The sequence below is a fragment of the Marmota marmota genome, unplaced genomic scaffold (assembly GCF_001458135.2).
Source record: "Marmota marmota marmota unplaced genomic scaffold, marMar, whole genome shotgun sequence".
Lineage (NCBI taxonomy): Eukaryota > Metazoa > Chordata > Mammalia > Rodentia > Sciuridae > Marmota > Marmota marmota.
Genome location: NW_026000057.1, coordinates 36216457 through 36239683, shown reverse-complemented (window position 1 = coordinate 36239683; position 23227 = coordinate 36216457). Strand labels below are relative to the sequence as shown.

The window sequence follows — 23227 nt, the reverse complement described above, 5'->3', positions numbered from 1 at the left end:
AGATTTTTATTAGATATGTTAGTTATTTTTATGTACAGCCTATTCTTCACTTGAGATTGTTAATTTTTTTGTAAAAGAAAAAAGTATCATAAAAGGAGAGTTTGTGGCATCAAGTTTAGAAGGATTCAGGTATGATACCTGTTATTCAATAACTTTATTTCTAATAATATGTCCATGGCATTTATAATGCTTTCTATTTTGATATTAAAAACATATATTTCTTCTAGATTAATACTAGAAGTATTTATAACACATAAGTGTTTGGAACTGAATAATGTACATGAAAAAACTAGGGCTTCTAGGAATTTGAAGCCAGCCTAATGTCTGGGTTCTAGGACTAAGGGTTATACCTCTGATTCTCAGTTTTCAACCTAATTGTCTCAGAGTTGTTGGACAAATGTTTGGTTATTTTAAGTCAAATCCTGATACACTAGAGGCAATAGATTATAAATTTTAACTTATGGTCATGGAAATCCATTTGAAACTACAGAAGTAGTTAAGTGTGCACACACAGAGAGAAAATGTTTATTATTAAACATATAAAGCCAATTCCAATACGTTAGCCACATCAGATCCAATACCAGAAATGAAGGTGATTATACAATTTTAAAAATTGAGGATATGGGTAAAATAGACATGTGTTTATTATCTCATAAATCACCAAAATTGATGCAAGAAGAGTCAAGTTACTGTGACAGAAATTTTAAAAGTTGTTCAAGAATCACTTCCAGAAAGTTACCTATTCTGTCTTCATAACAGTTTTTCAAATCTTTCAGGTATGTGTAATTGTTGAAGTATCTAAATTCTTTCAGAGAACCATAAGAAGAACTTTTCTATTTTAATAGCACACATATTCCTAATCTGAAATTCTGATAAACATAAAAATATAATGCTATAAATCAACTTCACTATTAATAAAGTTGCTAAAATTATAAATTTTAGAAAATTGAATACAGTGGTATATAGAAAGAATATTGTACCCTGAGTTAGTAACTGTGATTTGCATCTCATTATACTAGTGATTCTTAAAGACAAGTAATCAATAGGGGAAGGACATGAGTAGTTTGAAAAAAGAAGTATCCCCATGTGCAGAAATACTCAGAAGAACAATAAGCAACTAAGCAAACCAACAAAAACTAACAAAATAATCATACTTCAGCCTTACTCCCAAATGTCTCATTTCAAGGACTGTGAAAGTCCAAAGTCCTCTCAAAGATTCCAGCCAGTTCCTGGGGACTAATGTCCTGCCAGCTTCAATCTCTTGCCTCTTCTGAATTACTTCATTTCATATTCCAGATATGATAGAAAACATGCAATCTTTGACTTTCTGATTTTAGCTTATTTTGCTTAGTATGGTATTCTCTAGTTCCATCCATTTCTGTGCAAAACAACATAATTTCATTCTTCTTTACAACTGAATAAAATTTCATTGTGTATGTATACTACATTTCCTTTATCCATTCATCTGTTGATGGGCACCTCAGGTGTTTCCATAACTTGGTTATTGTGAATTGTACTGTTATAAACATAAACATGCATGTGTCTGTAGAGTATGCCAACTTTAATTCTTTTGGATAAATACCCTTTCTTACATATTAACTCATCTCATTTTGATGAGGCATGGCATAGCTGATAATATGATGTTTCTAATCTTAGTCTTCTGAGTAATATTAGTCTTTATTATTAAAAAGAAACTGAATATTAGAACAAGGTGTTCAAAATTCAAATCAATGAAAATTGGAATTTATTTAATTGAAATGTCAAGAACTATTCATAATAAACATTAATCTCTAGGATATATAAAGAACTCAAAAAACCTAACCCCCCAAAATAACCCAATCAATAAATGGACTAAGGAACTGAAGAGATACTTCACAGAAGAAGAAATACAATTGATCAACAAATATATGAGAAAGTGTTCAACATCTCTAGCAATTAGAAAAATGCAAATCAAAACTACTCTAAGGTTTCATCTCACTCCTGTCAGAATGGCAATCATTAAGAATACAGGCAACAATAAATGTTGGTGAGGATGTGGTGAAAAAGGTATACTCACACATTGCTGGTGGGACTGCAAATTGGTACAATCACTATGGAAAGCAGTATGGAGATTCCTCAGAAAACTGGGAATGGAACCACCATTTGACCCAGATATCTCACTCCTTGGTTTATATCCAAAGGACTTAAAGTCAGTATACTATAGTGACGCAGCCACATCAATGTTTATAGCAGCGCAATTCACAGTAGCTAAACTATGGAAACAACCTAGGTGTTCCTCAAATAGATGAATGGATAAAGAAAATGTGGTATATATATTCAATGGAATATTAGTCAGCTTTAAAGAAGAGTGAAATTATGGCATTTACCAGTAAACGGATGGGTTGGAGAATATCATGCTAGGTGAAATAAGCCAATCCCACAAAACCAAAGGCCTAATGTTTTCTCTAATATGCAGATGCTAATTCACAATAAGGTGGGGGGCACTAGGGAAGAATAGCATTACCTTAGATTAGGTAGAGAGAAGTGATGGAAGGGTAAAGGAGGGGATGTGGAGATAGGAGAGATAGTAGAATGAAACAGACGTTATTATTTTATGTATACATGGGACTGCATGACCAATATGATTCTGCAACATGTACACTCAGAAAAATGAGAAATTATATCCCATCTATGTATGATGTATCAAAGTGCATAAATCCATTCTATTGTCATGTATAACTAATTAAAACAAATACAATGTTTTTTTTTTAAAAAAGGACTATTCATAATAAAACTCATTTGGTTAGAAAGATATGATTTTACTGGGTATAGAGACATATATTATAAATTGTTTATATACATATATACACATATAAATATGTGTGTATACACACACATCTATGTACACATGCACATATATTCAAAATATAATAGTTATTTATCAGCAAGATTCAGCCTTACTCCCAAATGTCTCATTTCAAGGACTGTGAAAGTCTAAAGTCCTCTCAAGGATTCCAGCCAGTTCCTGGGGACTAAAGTCCTGCCAGCTTCAATCTCTTGCCTCTTCTGAATTACTTCATTTCAGATGCCACCCCACAATCTCCAATTTGTGTGATTCTTGTCCCGTGATAATACAGGGACAAACTTTTTTGTTACGAAAATAAAAAGTCACCTTCAAACAAGGAAACTGTGTATGTGGATGATTTTTATGTATGATGTGAAGAATTCTTCACATTTCTTCCCAGAAATGTGAAGAATTTAAAACTGAGCTGTACCTATTTCTGCTCTAAAATAGTCCCTTACCACTTTATTTCCCCAATTGAAAAATCCTGCCAGGCTGTATTTTTGTAGTTCATATTTTCTTCCTCCTCCCTCCCTCTGTCTCTCCCTGTCCCTCTCCCTCTTTTTATACCCTGATATTTTTTTACTCTTTTTATGGCTCTTTCCCCATCACCAGCAGATTGGCTTTTACTTTGTTGTGAGTTTAAAGCACATTCCCAGGATCTCTTTTTTGCCTCAAGTAGCTAGCTAATTATTTTCTCCAAGATAGTTTATTTCCAAAGAGGAATTCTTAGGAATTAATGTATTAGCTCTACTATATCATATTTAGCCCAATCAGTGAAAAGGCCATTTTCAAATTGTTCTTTCACCCTAATTCAAAAAGTATTCATATGCAATCCTTCACTATCATATAGCATTAATAAATTTCCCTTGTATAAACCTTGACATTGACTCAAATCTAAAACTGACATTAGCGCTATGAAAAATTACCTAAAAATTTTGCAGTCTCATTGACATTTATGAACCATGTTTTTAAATTCTGAATTTAACTTTTTAAAACAACTGTTGCATTCAGCAAGTGACTTAACTAGGACTTAGTGAAGAGTATGAAAAACTAAGAATCCTAGGCTTGCTGTGTTCTACAGGGAACCTAGGAGCAATCTGGGCTTTTCCCTTTTTCAGAAATTGCCCCCCCCCCACAATACATGTTGATGCAGACTGTTAGAGAATGTCAGTTTACAATTGAGAAAGAAAAATAAAATAAATTCTGGTTTAAGATCACTCTTTAGGAAACAGGGTGCTACTGCCACCTGGGGGGAAGTTCTTTCCTGCTTCATTTCAAGAAAGTCAATGTGCTTGTCAGATGAATGAATCCTGTTCATTTTCCTTGTCATGTCCACATAGGAAAGATTTTTTGACCCTCTGTCCATGAAGTCATAAGATCTTCTGGATGTTTCCAAGTTCTCTTCACACATATATACATACTTCAGAGAATTTTTTGAGATAAAAGAGAAAATGAACCCCAGTATAATCAAGCTAAGTTTGTACATCTTACATTCTATAAGAAATTATTTTGGGAATTATGGATATATACTAAGAAGTGACAAAAATCAAATTTGAAATTTTAATAACAAAACATAAATCTTTTAGAAAAAAAAATTTATTTGACTAGAAGTTAGAGTTAATTTTATTCCTTTTCTTAAATATATTATCATTAATTGATAAAAGATTACATGTACTGAGATAATCATGCTAGTGATTCTGCTGATTAGGATAAGGTAATAAATTTCAATTATATGGAAATAATTTCAAGAGTTTTCTTAGAGAATTTTGAATTTATGAACTAAATACCATTATGAAATCAGTATTCAATTATCATGCATATATTATGTATCTACTTATTGCAAGTTTTCATGAATTAGTGATATTGGTTATTTATCATGTAAAATGGAAAAAGTTGCCAATGCTATGGAATGTTCAATACTTACCAATCTTGCATTTCTTTATGCTATACGTAAATTGTAATGAGAAACATATTAAATCAAATAATTGAATCCTGGGAATAGAAGTTTCAGAAAATATCTATTAAAATTGTAAGACAGAAGTCAGTGCTGATTAGATAAAGACAATCAGTTATAAAGAGGATGTCTGGTAATAGATTAACTAAATTAAATAATATACTACCAGTCTCTGGCTGGTACAATAACACTGTCAGGAGATTAAAGTTCATACCAAAGAAAAACTACACTAGTTCCAGGGAAGGCTGTGAAGAAAGCATTTTCAAACCAAAAAAGGTAAGTGCTACACAGCAAATGGATTGGGTTGCCTAGTCATTTTTTAAAAACATCATGTATCTGACTGAATAGTGAAAAGAAATTAACTCTAACTCAGAGCAGTTGACACAACTGAATGAACTGCATGAGCTGCTGTCAACTTGAGGGATATACAAAAAACAAGTGACTGTTTGTGGGAATGTGAGTCTCCTTCAAGGTGTCTATTTTAAGATCTGGAGATATTGGAGTAAGGGGGCATTAGAGAACAAGAAGAGCCTGGAATACTTAAACCTGTATAATAGAGTGATAAGATATAAGCAAAAATAATAAGTATGCTATACTAAAGTTTCTTTTACTTCTGAATCAGAAGATTGAGCATACTTGGCAAGTTAGCCAGTATCTTTGCTTATCCATCAGTCAGTGAAAATGATTGATGAACTTAAAATTCTGTAAGGGCTTATACTCTGTACAAATGATTAACTGCAATTTCATGCCTTGTAAATAGAGTAGGTTTTCCTGATATTCTCCTCCCTCTTAGTTAAGTTGAAAAATGTGCCAAGCTTTACTTTATCAAGAAGTCAACACTTCGCAATGACCTATCGAAGGGATGATTTACTAATAATTTCAGAAGAGAAATTACAAATACTTCTCATTTTCATCAGCATATAGCCTGGTTGTAAAAAAAAAAAAAAAGTCTTGGTAAACAGAAATAGGAATCTTCTTTGACGTTATTCATGTTTCATAGGAGACAAGCATTCAGGAAGTAGGGAAAGATGAGTTTTTACAGATGATATGTATTCAGGGAGTGGGAAGATAGGAAGGTAAACGATATTGTCAAAATTTAAAAAAGAAAAAAAGTCTGTTTCTTCCACTGTTCAATTCTTCAATAGTGAATAATTTTCAAATGCTTTTTCTGGTTTTGTTCCTGAGCTCAAAAACCTGAATATCGATTCCTAAAACAACTAATCTCCTACACTAATGCATTAACATGGTCTTCCTAAATATGTTTTATGTTATCTTCATGAAGTTTGGGTACCCCCCTCCGCCATTTTCCTGCAATTATTACTTCCTCCTACCTTATCTATATTCTGCTTTTCTCTGTCCTCCCACTATAAACTACCACTGTTATTTCAATCTTCTGTCTTTGCCACATCTTCATTTTAATGGAGTTCTCTTTTGTGCCTTAATCACTATAAAGGAGGGAAAAGCAAAACAAAGGTAAGACAATCAGCCTCCATATCTGTGAGTTCTGCATTTGTGGATTCAACCAAACATGGATTGAAAATAATAAGAAAAGGAATTGTGTGTGTATTGATCATGGATAGACTTTTTTTCCTCACCATTATTCCCTAAACAATACAGTATAATTTACATAGCACTTATATTGAAATATACATTACAAGTAATCTAGAGGTCATTTAAAGTATTATACTGGAGGATGTGCATAGATTAAACCAAATAATATGCTATTTTGTATGGGACTTAAACATCCATGGATTTTGGTATCCGCATGGAGATCCTGGAACCAGTTCCTCCACGGATACTGAGGGATGACTGCATATGGAATGCTCCAGGTCAGGTAAGAAGCTTTACATTGGGTGAATTAATTGTTTATGCTGTGCCTTTGCTTACCCATAGTGATGACAGACAGCAACAAGATGATTATCAACTTGGCACTCTTTGGCAGGACTCAGAGTGGGAAAAGTTCTGCTGGGAACATTCTGCTGGGAAGTACTGACTTCCACAGCCGATTTGCTCCATGTTCTGTAACCACAGATTGCAGCTTGGGCCGCAGTTGTCACCTCCACAGCTTCATGCGTCGAGGGGGGCAAGAGATAACCCTGCAGGTCCAGGTGTTGGACACTCCAGGTTATCCACACAGCAAGCTGAGCATGAGTCACGTGAAACAAGAAGTCAAGAAGGCACTGGCGCATCACTTTGAGCAAGAGGGTCTCCACCTTGCACTGCTGATCCTTAGAGCAGACGTGCCTTTCTATGGACAAGAAGAATCTTACCCAATCCAATTGATCCAGGTAATACAAAAATGTAATTATACTAGTGCGCTATTCCTATTTGGAGGACATTGCCCTAATAGGGGGAAAAACTTGTTAAAGGAATAGTTTAAACCATAAAATATTAGTCACATAGGAGTAACCAGTAAAAATTACTTGCTTTTCCACCAAGAGTCATTTTTTACGATATCCTTTTAGGGAAATTCAGTAAGTCACTTTACAATTGGATCAAAAATTGAAGTAATAACCTGAGGTTAACTAAGACTCAAAACCTTAAGAACTGCAAACCTGAACGTTTTACACAATGTGGCCCCTGGACTATTGAGCCACTTGTTAAAAATGCATATTCATCCGAGACCTACTGACACAGCTCAAAATTGGGACCTGCATATCTGCATTTTCGTAAATTTCCATATATTTCTTAAAAACAGTTTGGTTTCAGAACCACTGAATTTAAATACTGACTTCAACATCAAGGAGACAATCTGTTACAGTTCATCAACAAAAATGTTCATTCACTGCTTTGTCATTGAATATTATTGAGTACCTGCACAGAGCCTAATGATTGGTACAGACTTGAGACTTACCTTCATAAAACTGTAATCTAGAAGAGACAAATAGATAAAACAAGTCAAATACAACAATGCATTAAGAGCCAATGTGATGTGACATATGAGAGGGGGCTTCATAAGCCTTCAGATCATAATAAATATTCAAAGGAGATCTGTGCATTATTTAAAGGGGAAAAAAACAGGAATGCTTTGTGTGCCTCATCACCTGTAGCATAAGGAACTGCTCCATTCCATCCATGAGAGGACCACAGGGACTTTGGGTTAAACATAAATGATATATGCCACCTTTGCTCAGTGGTCCATCCCTGTTTGTTTGTTTGTTTGTTTATTCACTATAAATTCCTAAGATGGAGACTTATTCAGGCAGTTAGAGGAGCTGCGTGAGGGGAGAGGTCCATTATGGCCACAGCTAGGAGACAGAAGGAACATACATATTTATTTTATTCTAACTTTATACAGCAAATAAGAGCAAGCCTTGTGTCTACTATTACTAACAATTCCTGGAAACTATTCATTGAACTGTTCCATTCTATTCAATCTCTCGATTCCTTACTCCGGATCCACCCACACTAAGTGCTGGACTTCACTAGTATCACTTACTGAGCTCACTGAAGCCATGTCTGCTAGCTCTGCAGGTAAACTAAATTGAGAATAGAGAATAGATATTTTCCATTCAGGTATTTGTATAAATGCTAATTTTCTTTTGATCTAATCTCAGGCTGTGCCAGTGTAGGCCCTGTTATACCCAGAAAGATGGGATAGTTTGCTTTAATGATTTTTTTTCTCTTTACTAGTAAAGACAAAAGATTGTTCTAAATGACAGACACACGTTTTGTTTTTCAGTAATTGTGCATGTTTCTAAAATTGAAAAAAAAAAAGAAGCCATATGTGTAATCACAAGAAACTAGCAGAAAAAATTAAGGTGACAATAGCAAGAAAAAAAATAAATAACCCTCATCATCCAACTCCTGAAAAATCAAGGACATGCTGTACAAAACTAAAGAAGAAAAGATGATTGCAATTAAGACATAATATGGAATCTAAGACAGCCCATAAACCTCCCCAGACTATTAAATCCTGCATTTCAAACGGTATTTCTGGTAGAAATCAAGTGATGGGAAACCTGCATCCATTACATCAGTGTAATTTTAAACCGTTTTCAGAATTCATTTAAAACTATTGCTAAATAAACATTTAGCTTAAATTATAGATGAATGTAATTCAGTAAATGTACAAGCTATTTCTCAAAAGCTACCCTAACACTCTCCATATTTCCTACTAATTTTTCCTGATGTACCTATGCTGAGCCCAAAAGTTATTTTCAGTGATATACATTTTAAATATAGATTTTCTGACTTTAGACTCTAGAATAACATCATAATCCCTAATTTTTATACTAGTTAATTTAATTCATACCCATCTCTGGTCTTTTAGGATAGTATCCAGCATCTGCCTTCCTTAAGTCACTGTCTAACTCAGAAGTTGAAGATAGAGAGGAGATGGAAGGGCAAAGCTCAGAAGTAGCCTTTTTTCCAGAATACAAATCTTTTGTGTCCTGTGTAAACTCAGCAACCAAGACTTAGTAATCCTAAAAGTGTCCCAAGAGACTTGGGAGGCTGCAGATCTGTTTTGGTTTCCACCAGGGTCTTTGGTTGATGGTCTCCAAAGCATGGGCTGGAGGTTTCTGAATTTCTTTCTGAAGGTCCCTCAGCTACTGGTGGCAGCCATCTGTGTGTGCTCACACGTCTGGAACAGCTGCCAGATATCTAAATGTTCAACAGGACCAGCAACTGTTAGGAAGGAGCAAGGAGCTATTAAGGTCTTTGGGTTCACACATATCCTGGATTTCTCTTTTGTCTGATAAGAATGAAGCATCTGCCTTCTTCCTTTTCCTTTACACTTCCCAGGGGTGCTGGTGTCTGTCATGAAAAGGTTTTACAAGGCCAGAGCCAGATAATTGATCTCTCCTTTTCTGTGCCTCCCCCTTGTCTTCTTGAATATCTTTCCCAATTGTTTCTAACATTTTACAAAAGGGTTCTAGACTGCCAGCTGTGACAATGGAAACATTTCCCAAAATGATCTTTTTTTCTTTATTTATATTAGGCCTTTTATTAATTTATGTTAAAATGAAGGAGAAGTCAGTGAGTCATCTCCCCAAAATTGGGAAATAAAGGGAAGGAATCATCTGAAAGTTTCTGGGAATGTTATTTGAATGTTAAAAGCAAAATCCACAAATAATGGATCAGAGAAGATATAATAAAGTCACTTCAAGGAAAGAGCTAGCACACACCCAAGGCACTCTAGGAACTGAACCTAGGAATTGGCCAAAGTGCATATTCTTCCCACTGTCATGGTATCATCCATTAGTACTGTGTACAAACAGGCTTCGAGTACGAATTTTTGTTTCATAATCAATGCCTTAACTGTTAATATAGTCCACAAGTAGCTAAATGCAAATACAAAAGTCTCAGACTAATTACTGCCTAAATATACCAAAGACCATGGGCTTAGCTGTTCAATAAAAATTTAATTAAAAACAAGCCTAATGTAGTAACAAGACTTTATGATTTTAGTTTCTAACTTGCAAAATGGGGATAATTTTACCTATTAAAGAGTTAAGAGCATTAGATTTAATAAATGTGACATGCTTAGTGCTGTGCCTAACACAGTAGATTCATAGAAAATGACAAAGCATTACTATTACTATTGTTTTTTCCCAGATTTTGATAAGCACTTATTCAAATGAACCATAGATATGGGTGGAAAACTGGAGGCTAAGAGTGTGGGTTCTAAGTAAGTTATATTTGTGTTCAAGTTTCTACTTAGTTACTTACTTGTTTTGTGGCCTTGGGAAAGTAATTCCTTTAAATGCCATTGGTAAATTTGGAATGATTTCAGTATTTGTTTCACTGGGTTACTTTGGGGATTAATGTCATAGCTGAGATACGGGCACATGGCAAGTGTACAGTAAATTTTACCTCTGGTCACTATTGCTTTATTGTTGGTATTTGTTTTATCCTAATATTAGGACATATTATTTGTAGAAATAAATTTTGTTAAGTTTTATTTCAATAGACTTCAAAAGAAAATAACAATGAAATACAATCTAAATGACTCTAATTTATAAATTTTTAAAAATCTAGGAAAAAAATATACTAGTTTAGGTTAAATTGAGAAACCCCAATTTTGTGGGAAGAATATGAGCCCAACCGTCAGGGGAACCTTTGTTATGGGACCAGGCCCGCCAATAATGAGCCATGTGGCTTAGGCTAAGCTGCCTAACATCGCACGACCTCAATATTCTCATCTGTAAAATGAGGCAATGAGGATGGAGGCTCTCTAAGGTTGCGTGTTTTCTGAATCTGATCTAATGAGGTCTTATCATTCAGCCTTGGCTCTCCGAGAAGGAAAATGTGGCACTTTAAAGAGGAATGAGAGTAAGGGAATATCATAAAATATTAAAAATGGTCCTTATTGTCCTCCTGTTCCATGATAATTTTTTTTTCTCAGTTGATGTAATAGTTGGCTTTTTGCAAAGTTTCCCCCTAAAAAGTCCAGATGCTATGATTTCATCAACCACAAACAAATGGGGCAGGGCTGGTGAGGTCCTGGGAAAATGAATATAATTCTTGGAAAACAAAGTTTATATTCTAACTAGTTGTCCCAAAAGGACTAGATGGACTCAGACCCTTAGCACTCTAAAATCAAACAGTTTGTGAATGTAAAATTTCTACCTAGCTTGGTACTGTGTTTAAATTATTAACACCAGATAACTCACAGTAACTTATTTTGCTCTTGGATTTGGGGTGGGAGGCATCAATCAACTGTGATTATTCTTTCTCTGGGTCCATTGAGAACATGTTTGGCCACTTGCATGATTATTCTGCACCAAGTGACACGACTTTCAAATATTCAACTATTTTCTGGCCAAAAATCAATCTAAAGATTAAAAGCTAAATCAACCATTCTGTTCTGTTTTTGGCAGTAATTCAAAAGCGCAATTTCTCTCACAGTTTGGGACATGAGCATCCTTTCATAAATAATTATCAACATGCAAAAACTTCCCAGTGGCTGAACACATGGGTCTGTAAAGTGGTGTAGAGTTTAGGAGTCTATCATGCATAGATGTTCTAACTCGCTTTCCCTGAATGAGACAATGGTTTAAAGAACAAGAAATGTCTGGTGGCAACAGAGAATGTATTGTTACTATGCAAAAAAACAGAAGCCAACAGAATACTGTAAAAATGATATCATTTACTTCAATAAGTACTAACTTAGCAAGACAAGAACTCTATGTTATGGTGTATATCTCAGGAAAGGACTGTTGTACAGTTTATTTAGCATGCATTTTTACTATGGTGATATTTGAAAAATATTTAATGACAAGTATGGTCCAAGCATCAACCAATCAACACCATGGGATAAGTTTAGATAGTGCTCATAGGTGAAGGACAGTGGCTATTTATTAACTTTGTATGTATTTCAGTATTTTAACCATCAGTATGATTATGTCGGTAGTGAACTGATTGAATATCTGATCTGGTTCTAAACTTGAGAAACTTTCAAAGATAAGAATCATCAAGAATAAATAGCTATAATTGTATAGAAATAAAATCCCCATATTGTACAATCCCCAATCAGGCTCCTTATGTTGATTCCCTTATCAATTCCTATGCATTTTTCAAGATTCAGCTCAAGGATTTGTCTCATGCAAGAAACTTTTCCTGATCTTCTATTCTCTACCCTTTAACTTTGCTTCCCACCCCTCCTTAGATGGTGCTAAATATCTACCTGTATAGCATCAACATAATTTATATCACAACACTGACAAGTGCAAACAAATTGAAAGTATTTCTTTCCCATCTGCCTTTCTTTTTCAGCTCTAAGTTTAGTAATTACACAAGAATCCCTACTAGGTATTGAACAAAAAATGTATTTGTCTTGTTCTAAACTGTGTCCTATCCTATAGAACATGCCTAGAACAAAGCAGACCCTTAATACATATGTGCAGAAGGAAGTGTAAAATGAGCCATGTGGCTTAAGTTTAAAAAGCACTCATCTGTAGTGCTTTTTAAACTTCAGTTTCCATAAGGATTATGATGCATTTCGTGCAAGCCTACCAGATTATTCTGAGGCAAATGGCCCAGATTTTTTTTTAATTGACAGAGCCTACATCTGACACATGTAGCATTTGAGTAATTGTTTTAAACACTGGTATTAGTTGGTTAGGGCTGCTGTAACAAAGTACCACAAACAGGGTGTCTTAACAGATAGGTATTGTCTCTTAATTTTAGAGGCTACAACTCTGAAATCAAGATGTTAGCAAGGTTGGTTCCTACAAAGTGCTGTGAGTGCAAGATCTGTTCCAGGCCCTCTGCTTGGCTTGACCATTTTCATGATCACATTCCCTATATTTGCATCTTTGTCCAAATTTCTCTGTTTTATAAGGATACCAATCATGTTAGAATAGGAGTTCACCCTAATGAGCTCACTTTAACTAATTATATCTACAATGATCTCATTTCCAAATAAGGGAGGTCACATTCTGAGGAAGTGGGATTTTGATTCAACATATGAATTTGGGAGAGGACACAATTCAACCCATAACACCATTCTTCATTTACTTTGCAATTCTATGACTCCACTAAAGATCTGTTAAAATGCATTGAATACATGACAAGTTCTTAGACTACCGCTATCGTCATGCCACCATTAGATGAACTGGAATGGTAATGTCTTATGGATTCTTAGATTTACACAAGAATTATGTTCTTTAAAAGTTGGGCTAATGAATTTGTGTATTAAAGGAACATAAAAATATATAAGTCGGGTGCGGTGGTGCATGCCTGTAATCCCAGAGCCTTGGGAGGCTGAGGCAGGAAGATTGTGAGTTCAAAGCCAGACTCAGCAACTTAGTGAGGCCCTAAGCAACCCAGCAAGACCCTGTCTCTAAATAAAATGTAAAACAGGGCTGGAGATGTGGCTCAGTGGTTAAGCGCTGCTAGGTTCAATCCCCGGTAAAAAAAAAAAAAAAAAAAAAGAATGTCAGTTTAAGTACTTGCAAAAGTTATTCTGTAGAATCTTTTAGTTGAAATAATATTCCCTGATGTATTGACCTTGAAAATTGAATGTAGATTTTCCTGAAAGAGAGCTTTTATTTTGGTGGTGGTGGTGGTGGTGGGGATTGGTACTGGGACTTGAACCCAGGAGCTCTTAAACACTGATCCACATCTCCTGCCGTTTTTTTTTTTTTTTTTGGACACAGGATCTTGCTAAGTTGCTTAGGGCTTTGCTAAATTGCCAAGGCTGAAGTTGTAAATGGAAATCTTTCCTTAAGTATAACACAATGATGTCTGTATATATGTGTGTCTCTAGAACTCATGCTGTGTAAGAGCATTCTTCCTCATGCTGTTATATACTTCAGCACCATTCAGACTTGTTAGAGTAGATGTGGGTTTATGACTGTCAAGTTTGCCCAGTACCGTAGACTTTTATCTCTAAAAGTTGGACTTGTTGATGGAATCCTATAGTAGTTTCAGTGTTAGATACAGTTTTTTTCACCATACATCTGTGCATTTTCTCTTTAGGTGACTGAATATTTAAGGTATTTGTGTGCATAGTTAATTCAATTTTTATGAACTGTTGTATCCTGTTAATGCATATTGCTTAGTGACTTCAGTATATCTTACCTGTACTGACAAAACCTAAATAAAGACTTTTATTGTAACTCTTAAAAATAAAAAATAAATTGCTAAGGCTGGTTTGAATTTGTGATCCTCTTGCTTCAGCCTCCTGAGCTGCTGGGATTACAGGTATGAACTACCACACCCAGCTAAACAAGTATTTTTAAAAGAAAGAAATATATAACATTTTACAATATAGAAAAACTAATTTTGAATAGATGCAAGAGAAAATGTTGAAACTATTCCCTGGGAGAGTTGCTCTGAATACGAAAGAGAAAGTGCAGATTATAGGCAAATCCATCACAAAGAATAGCAGAACAAAAGGAAGACTTTAGAGGAAATTACAACCTTGTGTCCCAAAGATTAATTAAACCTCACAACTAGACCCTCAAAATAAATAAACAAAACCCTAAACCTTCTATCTGAGATGATGATGAGATTATAAATGTCAAATTTATTCAACAGATATTTACTGGAAGTTTACCATGTGCTAGCATCTCTGGCTGATACAGGAATGACATGGACATTGCCTTCAAAGTGTTCATGATCAAGTTTTAAAGAGGAATGAATTAAATAAATGGCTCTGATAAAAGCCAGACTGTATCAGGAGTCGTAATTGGTAATTTTGTGAAGTGTTTCTAATTTTAAATACTTTCTTGCACATTTCTATAGTATTTTCATATTATATTTATATGTCTTTATTCCTTCCTTAATCTCTTTTTCCTTCTTCACTTCTTATTCTTTTCTTCTTTCTTTCATTTTTTCAATACCATAAACTCAATCCTATATTTGTTATGTACATTGACAATAGTTTACCAGTCTATCTCTCCTTTTTTTTAACAATTTTTACACTAGAATTTTTACTAATATGTTGCTGCACATCTCTGTATGTCAAATTCTTCATATCATAATGGAGAAAATAACATATTATCTCCCACAAAGAATAATGTTGAACTTCAAAAGAGATAGTACATGTAAAGTACTTAGCACTGAATGTTAGTTGTTTACCCTTCTTTCTTTCGTCTGATTATTAGAGGTTCTGCCTTTTTCTTGTTATGTTATTCCTAGGTATTTTGCATTTTCTTGCTATTATAAACTGGTAGCACCTTTGGAAGTATTTTGGTAATGGGAGTGTTAGGAATGGAGAAATTCCTATTTGTCACAAAGTCATGATTTCACATATCTTTGGAAACATTAAAAAAAAAGTTAAATGGTTATTTCTAGATGCCTTTCATATTATGTGAATAATTTGCCACATGCAATTACTTCTGCTTTATATCAGCTTATTTTCACTAATCAAACAAGAATTTATTTCATAACTAACTTCCACATATTACTAAACAAAGGAACACAAGTCTTTGATGTTTTTCAACCACATTAGAAGTCCTTCAATAAATTGTGTTTGATTTTAGGCATGTGGACTGAGGATGATGAGGATTACAGTAACACTTTGTAGTTTTTCCAAATCACCAAATGTATTTTGATCTTAGCTTTTCCATTATATGTCATCTGATTAATCAACAGAGTATAACCAGATTATGTAATTTTAAGCCCCATGTAAATGTTTTTAGGGATGATAACACCATATCCTTTAATATATATACATATGTATATGTACAGACTTAATATATATACATATACACACATATAAAAATTTTAAAAGATTTTTTATCAATAAAATCTTATATATGGGGCTTAAAATTACAAAATCTGGTGGGGATTGTATAAAACAATTCTCTAGTCAAGGTCCTCTGACTTTAAAGGAATTTAGTGGCTCTAACAAAGTCAGATTGCCAAACAAGTATAAATGATTACTGAATCTTATAATTATTCAACATGCAACACAATAAGATACTATTTAATATCAAAATTATATGGATAAATTATAACAATAAATAAAAAGAGAACAAAAGTTTTTTTTTCTCTTGAATGCTCATCCGTCTCCCTCTATTTGCTTATAATACTGGACCTCATATCAGCTTCCCATTACATGTATCAGCTTTCAGAAATATAATGGCACATGAATCTGTTGGCTCACTATATTGGAACTTCATAACTCCTTTGCCCATTTTTGAGGAATAGATTCCAAAGCAAATAGCCATTTAACTTCTTTTCTCTTTCAGGAACTTCTGGGAGATACTTGGAAGAATTACACTGCTATTCTTTTCACTCATGCAGAAAAAATAGAAGATGCTGGTTTCAGTGAAAATGAATATTTACATGACGCCTCTGATACGCTCTTAACCCTATTAAGTTCTATTAAGCAGAGATATGTTTTCCTGTATAAAAAAGAAAACTTATTTAATGAACAAAGAAGGAAAATCTTAGAAAGAATTGTGGAATTTATAAAAGAAAACCATTATCAAGGTCTTACCTTTAAATAAAATTTAAATAAAAAGAGCATTGAGCATTGGAGACAGAGACCTGATTTCAAAAACTTGCCTTCCTAAGCATAAATGTGGACTTTGAAAATTCCTTACATGGTCAGTGAGTATACATTTATATAACCACTTTGAAAAACTGTAAGAACATCATCAGAGATTCAAGACTTCTAATGCAAATCCCACAATATAGCAATTAGACATCTAAGTACATAACCAACAGAAAGGTGTGCACTTGTGCACTAAAAGACAGGCATGCACAAGAATGTTCATAGCAGTACTATTCATAATAGCTAAAAACTGGAAACTATCAAAATGTTCATTAATAGTAAATATGTAAATTGTGGCATAACACAATGAGATACCTTACAGTAATGAGAATGAGCAAACTTGACTCCATATCACATTATCAAACAATTGTTCAAACATAATGCTGAAAGACAGAAGCCAGACAGAAAAAAAAGCACATTCTCTGATTCTGTTTGCATAAAGTTCAAAAAAAAATTCAAAAACTAAAGTAATCCCAACTACTCTCTTTCTGTGCCAAGGCTTGGAGGAGTGGTTTCCCTGGGGAATAATGAGCAACAGATGCACTTGAGGTAGCCTCTGAGGTTTGGGTAATGCTGTTTTTTTTTATTTGTGAGCTGGCTTCACAGGTTGTGTTCACCTTGTGAAAATGCAACAACAAATGCTTGTGATTTATCTGCAACTTAGTATATGTTATATTTAAATAAAAGTTTAACAAAATAGTAAAGTAGGGTTCAAGTTTTTAAAAATTAGCTCCACTGCTCACTTAATGCTAGAGAAGGAAAATTGCTTACACTTGTCAGAGTCTGTTTCTCACATGGAATACCTGCTTCATCATTATTGTAATGACTAAATGACTTGGTAAGACAAACATCAGCCATGGTTTTTAACTACATATTCAACATTGTATTTATTGTTTATACTTTATTCTTCTGAAAAGCGTAAGGTGTTGACTTTAGAATTAGACTTAGGTGAAAATATAGTTTTAGCCCTCTTAAGGGTGTGACCTTTTGGCAGCCATATAATTTCCCTAAAACTCAATTTCATCATAGCTAAAGTAGAGTCAGTCTTTATTATTGGAGTGTTTTTACTGTGCTTAGTTAGTCTGTAGAAAATTATATATGTGTGTGTGTATAAATATATATGATATGCATTAAATATTTTCTTAGAAATAAAAATAATACATAGAAAATAAAAAAATAAATAAATGACTTGGTACATGGTAAATGCTCAATAAGTGTTACCTTTATTTTTTCCACTTTCCTAAAATCTGTGGTTCCTATTTAGGTTTGGAAACATCAGGTAAAAACTTGGAGCAAGCCCTCTGGCAAGAACAGCATAGCAATTGTGATCAACAACTATAAAGAGAACCTCCTTATCTCCCCCTACCGTAGAAGGCTGGCAACTTTGGTGTACTAGAGATTCTCAGGATGGTTTCAGTGACACCAGTGAGAATTGAAGGAAAATAATTCCAGTTGATTATAGGAGCCAATTCCATTACCAAGTCAAATCATAACACTTTCATATTTCATGATTACATATGAGCTTTTGCTAAGATATTCACCAATTTTCAAACAGCTTGTTTTCATAAAGGTAATTCATAAGTTGTGTATTTTCCATTAAAAACAGAATTACAACTGCTTGTTATTCTCCTGGAGTAATCCTCAAAAGCCTACTTTTTATGTTCAATATTACTTAAACTCTATTATAGATGGTATTTATTAAATAATTCATCCTTTTCCTACTTAAGTGACAGGTAGATAGCTAGATCTAAATATAGACATGGAGTTAGTTCTCCTGAGTCTATTTCTAGATATATTCTGAGTTCTTTATTCTTTTCCATTATTTATCTTATTTACATAAAAGAATGATTTAAATATAATGGTTTTCTTAATATATAATATCTATATATCTTTATGTAGTACATTATAGTAATTTAATACATGTATACAATGTGTAATAATTAAGTCAGGGTAAAAAGCATTTCCATTTCTTCAAACATTAATTACTTTTAAGTGTTGGGAATTTCATACCCTTCTAGTCATTTTAAAATATATCATAGATTGTTATAACTAATAGTTACCCTACTATGCTAAAGAACTGGAATTCCTCCATTCTGTGTGTTGGTACATTCCTTGATACCTAGGAGGTCGTTTTCCTTATTATTATTGTTTTTTCAAAAGATGTTCTAGGCTGGGGTATACCTCAGTAGTAGAGCACTTGACTAATATACCCTAAATTTGATCCCTAGCACTACCAAAAAAAATAATAATAAAATAAAAATAAAGATTTTCTGGCTTCTCTCAGACATTCATTCCATACACAGTCTAATATTATCTTCTTAATTTCCCAAACATACGGTTTTATAGTATGTATGTATATATGTGTTTTATGACAAATTACATTCTGTGATATTAAATCCTTTCTTATAAGCATATAGGATATTTCTCCATCTTTGGGATCAAAAACAATTTGGAGCTTTTCATCATAAATTCCCTTGTTTGTTTCATTCCTCGATTTTGGAGGAATTGGGGCATCTATCCTCTGGCTGGCTCTTTATTGCTGCATCAGTGTGTAGATTCCACCAAGGGCATCTGAAGCATAAGAGCCAGATGCTTGTTCCTGAAGGTACTATTATAAACCTTCCAAAGAAGTCTGAAACAGTTAGTATCTCCACCTAGGGGAAGAATTTTGATAATCATGCATAAGAGCTTTTTCTATAACCTCCCAGCTCTGTTTATTTTGGTGACTTTGACAAGCGACTGTGTGCAATTTCCCCCCATTTCTGACTGACTTCTGCTAAAGACAATGTTGATTATTTCTCAAGTGGTTGTGTTAGGTAGCTAGCCAACCATGAATGGATGAGCAGGGAAAGGACAACTAGGGGTGACTGAAAGCCACAGGGAACCTTATCTGACAGGCAGACAGTTCAAAGTCTCCCCAAGCCATAATTATACCCCACTAAGATAGACTGTTGTCACACCCTACCAGATAGCTTGGACCCTCACCTATCACTGAAACTATCACAAACCTCAATTATCCTGGCAACCAATATATCAAGATGCTCACAAAGAAAGCTCACTGAGGGTTATTCAAAGGTTGACTCGCTGATTAAGGAGGTAGGAAATTGAGACAGGAACAGGTGGATTCAATTGCCTGAAAAACAACTCTGAGTGCCATGTCAACCTCTCTTTGAGGCAGTCTGTGCAGTTCCTATGCTGTCAGGCAAAAGTTCAAAATAAAACTGGAGGGCACGTAGGTTTAGTCAAAAGAAAACAGGTTTAGTTAAATTCAGCATTGAAGGAAGATAGAGGAGCTATTTTCTGTCTTAAATCTCTATCTTTGGGAGCACAGGGACTCAAGAAGAGGAAGCTCACACCATCCTTCTCTTGAGAGGACTCTCTCCCTTCAGAGTGCTCTCATTTTCCATTCTAATAAACTCACACGCCTGAAATCTTTCTGGCATGATCACAAGAATAAGGGTGAAGAGGGGGGCCTCTGTGGCTGCCTTAGTTTCATAGCAGGCCTCATGCCCAGTAACAGGTGGTCCCCCATAGTTGAAGATATGTCCAGTTCTTTGATATGATTGATCCCTCATCAGAGGGGAAGTGACAAATTAGGAGTCATTGTCAAAAGACCCCCTTTTTAGCCAAATTTAAGCAATAAGAGGGTTAGAAATGTAGTCCTTATACTAAGTCCAGCATTAAGGATTTGGACAGACAAAGCAAATACGAAACATTAATAAGAGCAAAGGAAATCCACTCTCTATAGTAGATTTAAACTAATAAACATAAGTTCTTTAGCACTACCATTTTTATCTAGAGAAAACCATTTTTTTTTTTTGGTAAAAGTAGTTCCATTCAAAATTTGCATTAAATAATCTGTTAGCTGGAGTCTTTGTCTTGTGCAAACTAAGGTGAATTATCATTTAGGTAGAAAACTCCCCGTATCACATTTTACAATATCTTCAGAATTTGAGGTTTAGGGCTGGGGTTGTAGCTCAGTGGTAGAGTGCTTGCCTCTCCCTTGTGAGGCCTTGGGTTCGATCCTCAGCATCACATAAAAATAAATAAATGAAGATATTTTAAAAATTGGGGGTTTATTCCACAGAATGGTAAAAATTTTGAATGTGGACTATAAGAAATAAAGTTTATTCAAGAATAAAGAACACGTAAGTATCATATCCCAAATACATTTTGTAAGACAAGTTGTAGAACAGTATAACTGAGAGAATCTTATACATACACTGAAATTTTTAATTTTAAATTTGTCTGCATATGAACAATGAATAAAACAAGATTTCAACTTATTAACTACAGGGATATGGTTCGTGCAATCTAAAATGACTACAAGAAGGGCATGGTGGCGCGTGCCTGTAATCTCAGTGATTTGGGAGGCTAAGGCAGGAGGATTGCAAGTTCTAGACCAGTTTCAGCAACTTAGTGAAGCCCTCTGAGAAACAGAAAATCCCGGTGATCCATTTTCAAAATACAATATTTAGCTTTAAATGTAAAATGACTTGGGATGTAAGAAAGGCAGCTGGAGGGGAAAGGAGGATGGAAAGTTACAAGCAGTTAACACTGAGTGTAAAGATTTACAGCCTCTTGACAGACAGGAGATGAGAAGGATGGAGCCTGAGCTGACCAACAGAGATAAACTGTGTACATGCCAAAAGGCCCTCAATCCATGGGGACTTTCCTTCCACAAGGGAACTAAAGTGGGTGGGTACTACAACTAGAGGTATATTTCTTTAAAAAACACATTAGGAGATAGTGATATAGGCTCTGACCAATGTAAGAGGGTAGTCAAGTACCCTCTTTCCTTAATAGCTTAATGTTTCCTGCCAAAGACTGTAAAGTCGGTCCTAATTTATGGGCAATAACCTAGTACCCTTCCATCAAGGATAGAGGCCTAACAGACTGCCTGCTCCGTGCTCCTGCTTTGGTTTTGATTGCTGTGTGCCATTCTGCATGTGGAAATAAAATTTTTGCCCCTTCAACAGAGCTGACTAGTGTCCAACTGTTTGTTTTGACTTCTGGGGTACACAGGATCCTCCGTATTTCCAGAGCCCTAAGCAATTTAGCAAGGCCCTGTCTCAAAATAGAAAATTAAAATGATTTGGGATGTGGCTCAGTGGCTAATCCCTAGGTTCAATACTCATTACCAAAAAAATAACTACAAACAATACATAAGGTATTATTACTACATAGATTGTTCAACATTTGAGCAAAACAGTTTAGTTACCTTTACAATATGTTAAGACATAAATCATGAAAAAATATTGATGATAACGATACAGCATTATGTCAGGACTATAAGATTTCTAAAACTTCATAAAAATTTAAAATATTTGTATCAATAAAACATACTATATTGAGGTACGATAGAGGAAATAGAACATAAGTAGAAAGAAGACATAAAGGAAGAACAAGAAAATAAAATTTCAATTATAAAATTTTATATTTTTCCAGGCCTATCACTCCTAGGTCAGTCTTTCTCCCAAGTCAGTCACTCCCAAATTCTTGGGAAATCTGTAAATCTATGTGGGCACTATTAATTATTCCTTCCCCCACCAATAGATTAAGTAAAGAGTGATATGACACTGAAAAACCTATAACTTAGTGAACTTCCAGTACTATCTACTGATCAGATAATGAAGACCACATCCACCCTAAAGATCCTGAGATTGATGGGACCACCAGAAACTTTCTTGAGATCACCAGACTGATAGCATTTTTATATATCTTCCCATGCTTACTCTCCACTGAGTTCCCTTTAAAATAAGAATCAGGAAACCCAAACACTTGTTTTTCTCACTCTTAAAATGGCCCACGTTCATTCAGGTATTCTGTGCTTTACCCTTAAAAGTCATCTCTCTTGAGCCTGCCTGCAGTCTTCTTCTTCTTCTTCTTCTTTTTTTTTTTGTGTGTGTGTGTGGTGTTCTGGGAATTGAACCAGGACCTTGTACATGCAAGGCAGGTAAGCACTCTACCAACTGAGCTATATCCCCAGCCCAGTCTTCCTTGATTATGTATTTACTTTCTTTCTTTTTTTTTTCATAAGGAATCCACAACTTTTATTGATAGTTGAGTAACTTGAAAAAATTATCTTCTCTATCAAAAGAAATTCTCTTCTCTAATATAGATGAAATCATAATGCCATCCAGTTACTATTTATTACTTACAATCAGGGACCCTGAGCTTCAATATCATAGTTGGAAGAATTAAGAAAAATTTGTTTTTTTAAATTAAATTATTTATTTATTCTAATTTGTTATACATGAAAGCAATTCATTTCATATTACACATATAGAGCACAATTTTTCAAGTCACTGATTGTACACAAAGTATTTTCACACCATTCATGTCTTCATACATGTACTTAGGTAATGATGTCTAACTCATTCCACCATCATTCTTACCCTCTTGCCCCCTCCCTCCCCTCCCGTATCTAAAGTTCCTCCATTCCTCCCATGCTCCCCCACCCCCATTGACACTATGAGTCAGCATCCTCATATCA

General features: G+C 34.5%; 1 protein-coding gene across 1 annotated transcript; it reads left to right on the top strand.

The window, feature by feature from the left end:
• Window positions 1-4946: 4946 nt before the first annotated feature.
• Window positions 4947-18470, top strand: Gimd1 (GIMAP family P-loop NTPase domain containing 1). Its single transcript, XM_015484620.2, has 3 exons — window positions 4947-5054; window positions 6672-7066; window positions 16424-18470. Exons 2-3 carry the CDS (start codon window positions 6674-6676, stop codon window positions 16682-16684), a joined length of 654 nt encoding a protein of 217 aa, XP_015340106.1. The 5' UTR covers window positions 4947-5054; window positions 6672-6673; the 3' UTR covers window positions 16685-18470.
• Window positions 18471-23227: the final 4757 nt, after the last annotated feature.